Source organism: Olea europaea, chromosome 22 (genome assembly GCF_002742605.1).
Source record: "Olea europaea var. sylvestris chromosome 22, O_europaea_v1, whole genome shotgun sequence".
Taxonomy (NCBI): domain Eukaryota; kingdom Viridiplantae; phylum Streptophyta; class Magnoliopsida; order Lamiales; family Oleaceae; genus Olea; species Olea europaea.
This window is the reverse complement of record NC_036258.1, coordinates 10,194,932-10,203,956: the sequence shown is the minus strand read 5'-3', so window position 1 is coordinate 10,203,956 and position 9,025 is coordinate 10,194,932. Positions and strand designations below refer to the sequence as shown.

The following is a 9,025-nucleotide window of genomic DNA, read 5'->3' as shown; positions in this document are numbered from 1 at the left end:
AATTTAAGAAAATCAAGTACGTGAAATTTTACTTTCGTGACCAAAATTTAATTTAGACTATTAGGAAGTGTCGTAGCGACAAAGTAATATAACCCCAATTATATTTGAGTCCTATAAGAAAATTTTATTTGAAATGAACAAAACACATTTTTTTCCCGATCGCTACATATTTAGTTTTAAAACATCTTATACAACTAGTAGAATAATTTAAATAAAAAAAAATCATTTGATTTGTTATTTACATTCGAATTTAATAACAAGTTGATATAATTCAATTTAAGATTCATTCGCTGTAGGACAATACTCTTGACTCATTAAATCTATTACTTGTTAATGATCCGTACGCTTGCGAAAATTGTCTAAACAGGTTTTCGCAATTGTCGGGAATTAGAGTTTTTATAATAAATTTATTGATTTGTATTGAACTCGAATTTTTTATTTTTATTTACTTTTATTTTGTTAATTTTGGCTATCCACTCCAGCCTCTCTTGTGTTTGGTATTCTTCCAGGCACTATTCAGCAATATTGCATGATTTTGCTATTTGGCAAAAAGAATAATACTTTTGCAATAATTAATCTCGATACCGATGATGGGGGAATGCTTATATATACACACATACTTAGTTTATGTTAAGCAACAGTGACATAATACATTATTTAATTGATGAATCATTAAATCCATGAGACCTATATATGCAGTTACTCCCTTATGTTCAAACTTCTGAAGTCTAAACAATATTTAAAATGTTGGAAACAAGCAATTGACAAATATGATTAAGGTTACATACCTACAGGCTTGTATGTATCTGCAGATGAGGATGAGGACAACATACTTATGGGAGAAGGTCTTTACCTTTTGAATAGGGAGGTACTTAGAAAATATTATAATTTACCTATTGAGTTGGATGAAAGCAAAATGCGAATGGAAAATGTCGTATTTTGGAGCACATTTAAAAGATGAGAATATAATCCACTTGAAAAGGTTGAAAGAGAAGAATTGTTAATATCCTTGAATTTAGACGTTGTACCTTTCATTCAACTTGAGAATATATCAACCGTTGAAAAGGAGCATAAAGATGATGACAAATTAATTAAAAATGAACCAGGCAAAGAAGCATCAATTAATGAAGATGAAATTAACACACATTCTTTTGACTTCATCGATTGCCCAATAATTGAAGTCGTGATTAAGCACAAAGAGGTAAAAGTCTATACAGATTTTGAATCAAATGTGCAAGTAATATCCGATTGAAAGAGGCAACGCTAAGATTTGGATAATCAACGAAAACTAGTCAAAAGAAGCAAAACGAACAAGACATCAAAAGGATTTTTTTTTATTTTTTATTTTTTAATTAGAATTCCATGATGTAGATTGCCAAAGTCAAGTTAATAACAATAAAACAATGCTTATTGGAGACAACTCAGTTTTCTTCCCTTTTATTTATTATGCATTTCAGATAATATATTAGGTAGTATTTTTTTTTTTTTTTTTAGTAGTTTAGGGTATCTTCATCCCCGTATTGCTCTATAAGTTGTGTTTGTGTAATATGAATCGTGCCATATTATTATTGATTTTTCTTTATTTGTAGGTACATGATAGTTAAAAATACGCATACCAACAATGGACAAGGGAAAGAAAGTAGTCAAGTGAATATCGAAATCCAACAATTTCATTTCAAATTAGTTTCCACTATTAGACAAAAATTAGAGGAGTCTTTTATTCCCTGCTTGCTCTTTTTTCTTTTACTTGATTAGAATTTGAGACATTGATGGCAATGTCTGATTTAAATTTGGGATGGAAAAAAACATTGAATTTTTCATTTCTGTTATGAGATTGTATGAAATTTCACTAATTTATTATATATATAAAAAATTCAAAATGTTATTCTTTTATTTCCTTGCTTGCGTAGGTTAGTTAACCTTATGGACAATGATTTATATATTTGAGATTATGTTTACTTTTTGTATTATGAATAAGTTGCATGTTTAGACTAATTTTTGCTTATTCATGTGAAATTTATGGTTTTACATTAAAATGGAATAAGTTGATTCAAATTTTGAATAGATTGAAATAGTGGACCTTAGATGCTAAATAAAAAAGTAAATAATTCAATATACATGCTTAAATCAATTTTAGGATAGTTTTGGAGTGATTGAATTGTTGCCAGAAATATTGAGATGAATTAGGATTCCATGTATATAATTTTTTTTATTTTTTATTTTTGTGAATTGTCTAATGACAATAAGATGAGAATTAGGTAAAAACTAGAGTGTTTAATGAAGGATATTGAACTAATCATCATATAAAAAAAAAAAAAAAAAGAGAAAAAGCTTTCATGATGTGAAGCTACCGTATGAAAAATCCCAATGATGACACTTATTGAATATCCCAAAAAGAAACTCAAAAGGCATAGTATTAGTACATAAAATACAAGATGCACAGTATAATAAATGTTCAAGTTTTGGTGTATTTAATAAATGTATTTTGTACACTTAGGTAATTAGCATTGCATGCTTGTTTGATAAGTAAGTTATAGTTATTTTTAGGAAAAATAAATGTTCAAGTTTTGGGGTATTCGATTTGTGTATTTTGTACACTTATTTGAATTATAGTTTAGTTACGTGTTAATTTTATTCATTGAGTAAAATTTGATACAAATTGATTGAATTGGGGGAAAAAAAAAGGAACGAAACACAGGCGAAATTGAAAAATTCAAAGTTCAAGGACCAAAGTTAAAACATTTAGTACTTGATTCAGACAAAAAATGATGATTGAAGATCAGATATGACCAATTAGATACAATTTGAAGTCAAATGATAGGAATATAGTCAAAGTATTTTCATAAATCAATTTTCAACCACACTCTAATTAGGCTTTGAATTTTCAGTCCCAGATTAAGACCCATTTCTTACATAATAAACTTTCGAATTAGAACATAATACATTAGAAGATTAATAGATCTTTGAGTTTCCTTTCCAAATCACTTTGAATCACCTCAATCAAATATCGAAAGAAAAAGATATGAGAAAAATACTGATGGTTGCTCATAAATGAAATTACGTGCGAACGCACACGTGAAGATTTGTACCATGCTCACTCGAGCCTGCTTTTATCCATATCCCTAGACTGAAAACCCAAAGTGACGCATGTGTGGGCATGGTGTAAACTAACATAAGGGATTCGGTTTTCCTTTTTCAACTTAAACTCTTTTGGAACCTAATTCTGAGGCATATTTTGACCTAAATTTGGCTCTTGTAAATACAAAACATGGGCTACAATTGAAGGGATCTCTCACTTCTCAAATTCATTGATAACATAAAATTTATTTAGAAACGAAACCAATTTAATAATCATTGGAGAGGATAAAAAAAACTAGCACGTATGTTGAATAAAAAAAATCAAGAACTTGAAAAATCAAAACTCAGGGTTGAAGATCTGGAACAAGAATAAAACCATGACATCTGTTTCGTTTATTAATTAATTTCGAGTGATACTTTTCTGTTCTTATTGTTGTTCTATCTTTAGAAATATGTTAAGCTAGATTACTTTGTGTTGGATGATGATGAATCCTCTATTTATTCAAAGACGAGTAGTTTAATAATTATTCTATTTCACTGACACTCAGATAGTTATCCATGTGGAATCTCTCGACGGGTCTCCAATGTTTTGTTCTATAACAAAAACATCCACGTGTTTATTTAAGTGTCACCATACTTTAGCTTGTGAGATCAGCTACTTACTTCACAAGTAAGAAATGCCACACGTGATGGTCTATCCGTAATAACGATATCCGTATCTCGTTATTACTTACGACCACGGATGATTTAAGATTCAATCAAATGTAATTTGTATCTCACAATCACAACTCATTGTGATTAACAAATTACAAATATTTGAATCTACGGACTCTATTATTTATTTAATTGTCTATTAATTAAATAATAAATCTACCATTTAATTGTATTAATTACATATAAAAGTATTTATGTCCAAAGTTGATTGGACCTAGGGCATAATACTTACAGTCAATGATTCCAAGAAGGCAGAAGCCCTGTTTCTTTCAACACATCATAGGCTGATATTTCGACACCTAAAGCGAGGGCTCCTCTCATAAGGCCTATTGCTGTTTCCCCGATTCCAAGATTGCGTTTTAATGGGAAGAAGAAGCAGGAGAGAAGAAAGAGAGAACTCGAATATGGGGTTGTCATGGTGACGTTAGTTTTGAGGTTGATCATGGTTTTTGCTGCAGAATATAGGATTTCCTGGATGGTGGTTTCAGGGGTTTTGAAACACAAACTGTCTCGAGATTTTTCCAAGAACTTGGTTGAGGAATCATTGGTTTTGAAGGACTTGAGGGCTACATTATTTGGTTAATAAAGAGGTGTCAAATTGCAGCTCTCACGAATATGTACGGGAAATCAGTCATGTGAAAATTCTGATCGATGTGCTCTATATATTCATGTTAGCTGTGTATATTGTTCTTATATTTTTATTTTATTGGACATTCATCTAATTCTTTAATTTGAAAAAAAAAAAAAGGAAGAAGAAGAAGAAGATTAATTGGTTTTAAGCCAAAAGAGATGATTTGTGGATGAATTTAGGATGGTCTGCTGCTGACTTCGCGATGTATGCTGTACAATCCATGATAGAAGCCAGTTGCTTGATCCGGCAGCCCAACGGTTGGTGACTTGGTGGATACAACGAAAACAGGGTGCCAGGAGTGCAACTTGACACAAATTCCTTGATTATGGCAGAGGTTTCTAATAAAAAATCCAAGACTTTTTCCAGCAGCTGTAGAGTTGTTGAAATTTAGGCTACCAAGAGTTTGAGAAGATGAAGCAGAAATTCTGGCTACAATCTGCTTTTGGAAGCCAGTTTGACGATGGAGAACCCCAGTCCTGACATGAGAAAGTCTACATAGGAAAACGTTCTATAAATTTCGATGAGAATTCAGTAACCATTTCTGGTGAGAAACTTCTGATACTTGGTTTTTAAATGTTCGTTCTGCTGTCTTTTATTGGGACCTCTTCAGTATTTAGGAGCAGCAGCTCAATATTTCCAGTGGTTTTGTTTTTGTCACAAAACTTTATATAAAACTGAAGCAACGCATTTAGAAATTCGTTTCAAGGAGCTAAGAGCACAGAATCGCCAAAAAATCTGTTGACAATTGCTTGAATTTCACCAATAGTCTTTACAAGAACATGAACCATCTCTACAGTGGTGAAATCTACTCCTATCTCTTATAATAATTTTCCTATTGAAGGCCTTAGATGCCAGCTTCATAAAATTGTGACAGTCTTCGCAGATCCTTAGGTTCTTGATTATACGTATGCAGGACCCTTTTTTCCCTCTTATTAGAGCATAACAGAATGCTAACTTCTCACTATGCCAAAGAATCGAGTCCTCCTTTTCATCTTCATCCAAATCAACCAAAACGCAGCTTGTATCTGGGACATAGCCCTCATCTTTCAACTTATAAACCACCTCATTTAACTTTGCATAAATTTCATCAGCTTGTTTGTGAGTTGTGTCTGCGGTCAAAAATTCATGAACTCCGTCATCCATTTCAATTTTACTCCATCCTCGTTCTTTTGATATCCCTTTGTGTTTCATAGACTTTCTAACCTCTCCAACATTTTCCCATCTCCTTTCTCTAGCATACAGGTTTGATAAGAAGACAAGTGCCCCGTCATGGTCAGGATCTAACTCAAGAAGACGTTTCGCAGCAAATTCTCCTAATTCCAACTCACTGTGTATCCGGCAAGCAGCCATCAAGGATCCCCAGATGATAACATTTGGTGCCATAGGCATAGTCTCTACCAACACTAGGGCATCTCTAAGACAATTTGCACGACCATATAGGTCCACCATGCAACCATAGTGTTCAAGTTTTGGTGTGATGCCATACTCATCCATCATTGAAGCAAAGGTTTTTTGCCCTTCTTCAACTAATCCTGCATGGCTACACGCATATAGAATACCCACAAATGTAACCCAGTTGGGTTCAACATTTTCACATTTCATCTGCTGAAAGAGGTTCAGTGCGTTGTCAACATCTCCATGGATGGCAAAAGCATTGATCATGCTTGTCCATGATATCACATTTTTCCGATGCATCCCCAAAAAAACATCTTTTGCTCCTTCAAGACTTCCACACTTGGCATACATATCAATAAGGGCATTATTCACAGGCAAAGCTTTTCCAAACCCATTCTCATCAACAAACATATGGAGCTGTTTTGCTTGATCCAAAGCACCAAGATGAGAGCAGGCTGATATGACACTCAAAATCGTTACTTGGTCGGGTTTAATTCCAGATTCCTTCATTTCAAGAAATAAATTAAGAGCATCTTGAGGCTTATCACTCTCTGCATAACCAGAGATCATTGCACTCCAGGAGACCAAGTCCTTATTGACCATTTGATCGAATATAGAGCGAGCAGCTTTTATATTGCCAATTTTCGAATATCCAGAGACCATGGCAGTTGAGACCACCAGATTCTTCTGTGTAAATGTTTCATACAGACTCTGAGCGACATCCATGGCACCACAACGTGAATACAGACTAATAAGAGCACTCTGCAAATAAGAGTTGTTCACAATGTCATTCTCAGATATGAACCCGTGGACCAATTTTCCTGCATCCAAATTTCTAAGTCGAGCACATGCCGAAAGAATAGCTGTAAAAACTCTCTCATCTGGTTCCACATTGGAGCTTTTCATCTCTTCCACCAGTGTGAAGACATCATCAAAAAGCCCAATTTGACAATAACTGATACATATGTAAACAAAATCACCTATCAGGAAACATCCAATATAACAATCAAAACTAAAACCAACAGTAGGTCAACTAATACATCACTTTTTAATAACATAATATCAGAATAAAAACTTATGCTCTAAATGAAATTATAGTATGACTGTAAATGATTCCATTTATGCTCTAATTATGATAAACATATCCTGAAAAACACTATATTGTGGAAAAATCCGAAGCATGCAAGAGTTGCATTTTAAAAACTCTAAAACCCAAAACCTGAGGTACAAAAGTTCACACCTTTAACTATAATGACAATGCATTCATCTTCCAAACTAAACTACAATAAAGCACATAAAATTTAATATTCACTCATTAGCAACAAGACATTAATGAGATCATGAGGTTTTAAAAATCAAATATAGAACATTCCTAAAAAAACACTAATTATGATTTAAGCCGAAAGCAAGTTCACTCAAAACTTAATAGCATCATGATCAAACTTTCTGTTATGTCTAGTAAGTACCGATAATGATTAAGAAATCCTTACCCATCAATTATAATATTCCAAGTCACAACATCTTTATAAGACATTTTATCAAACACCAAACGGGCCTCAGAAATTTGTCCACAGGATACATAAAATCCTACCAAAGCAGTCTCCACAAATGGGTCCGAATCAAACCCAAGTTTCGAGGCCAACCCATGCATCATTTTTCCTTCATAATGCACCCCACCTTTTGATGCTGTCTTCAGCAATGTAGGGAAGGTAAACCTGTCAATTTGGAAGCCCTTTTCTCGCATTTTCTGAAAAAATATAAGTGTACTGTGCGGATTGATTGAGCGCGTGACGTGCTTAAGAAGCTTGTTGGAGAGTTGCGTAGGAGGGATATAATTCAGGGAGGATAAGATATTGAAGGCGTATGAAGTGGAAGAAGAGAAGGAAATGGAAGAAAGGAGGAGTTGGAAAAGGTGGTTGTGGAGGAGGTGAAGTTTAAGGAGGTGGGCATGGATTTGTTTGAGTTGGTGGAGGGACACGGCGGCGGAAATGAGATGGGGGTATTTGTGGTGGTGGGGGAGGGGGGCAGTTTTGTGCAGTGGGGGTGTGTCTGTATGTCTATCTTGTTGCGCGCCACCTATGGCATTTGTGTGAGGAACGCGGATATTGGGTCTATTAAGCCTGATTGGGGGAAAGGTAGTGATGTTGGGGAATGGCGAAATGGGGTGCCGGTGGGGGAGGGTGAAAGTGGCCATGGAGAGTGGAAAGGTTTGTTTGATGGGAGAAATGGAGGGAAACGTTGGATCGGTGGAGTACCAAGAAAAACTGAAAAATCTGAAAACATAGTTAAGGTCAAAAGGCCAATCAATTCCATATAAATTGGAAAAGAAAAAATTATCAAAATTATAGGAATTCGATTTTCACTCACTTGGCTAAAAATATGTTTTAAGTCCTTGTTTGAGCTATATTCTTGTCAAAAAATACATTTTTGAATACTGTATTGATGAAAAATGTGATTAAAAAATAAAGAAAAATTTTAAATTTATTTGTAATATTATTTTAAAGAAAAATGTGTGTTGAAATAAGATCTAATCACTGTAAAGAATGTATTTTGATGGTAATAATGGAGCTCAAACAAGGGCTAGATGTTTGTACCACAGAATTTAAACTCCATTTCCACTTTCATATCAAATAACCAAAGTAGAAAATGAATTTCTCGAATGTGACTTTTTCATGAAATTTAATGCTATCAAACGGACCCTTAGAAATTATAAATTGGTATGATGAGCTATCTTAGATGCGTAATGGGGTGTCAATTTAGCTCGTCTGTTCGGATGGCTCGTGGCTTGGCTGGGGAAAAGCTCAAGTCGACAGGACCCAGCTCATGACTTGGTTCCAGGCTTGGGTCGAGCCCCCATTTTGGGACATTGGCTCGACCCCGTAACAAGCGAGCCTAAAAAGAAAATTAAAAAAAATTGCAAAATTTTATATAAAAAACAAATTACTGTGTAAAAAATGAACAGGTAGTTGATAGAGTATCCTATATAGCTGCCTTAACAAGGCAGTTTCCCCTTAAGGAGGTTGATGTTGTAGCCTTGTTGAGTCAACACATACAATTGCCTTAACAGGCAGCAGTAGCTGCCTGCAATAGTAGGCAGCAATAGATGCCTTTTAAGGCAGCTATTTCGAAAGGAAAAAAAAAAAGTTGGCTCAACTCGACGCTCTAAGGCTCGAGTCAAAAGTTCGGGTTAAGCAAAAGCTCAACTCG

General features: G+C 34.2%; 1 protein-coding gene across 1 annotated transcript; it reads right to left on the bottom strand.

Moving 5' to 3' along the window:
- Positions 1-5,146: 5,146 nt before the first annotated feature.
- On the bottom strand, positions 5,147-8,086 carry LOC111371683 (pentatricopeptide repeat-containing protein At4g14820). Its single transcript, XM_022993811.1, has 2 exons — positions 7,309-8,086; positions 5,147-6,773 (listed from the first exon to the last, which is right to left on the bottom strand). The coding sequence occupies exons 1-2, from the start codon at positions 8,010-8,012 to the stop codon at positions 5,180-5,182; spliced, it is 2,298 nt and encodes a 765-aa protein (XP_022849579.1). The 5' UTR covers positions 8,013-8,086; the 3' UTR covers positions 5,147-5,179.
- Positions 8,087-9,025: the final 939 nt, after the last annotated feature.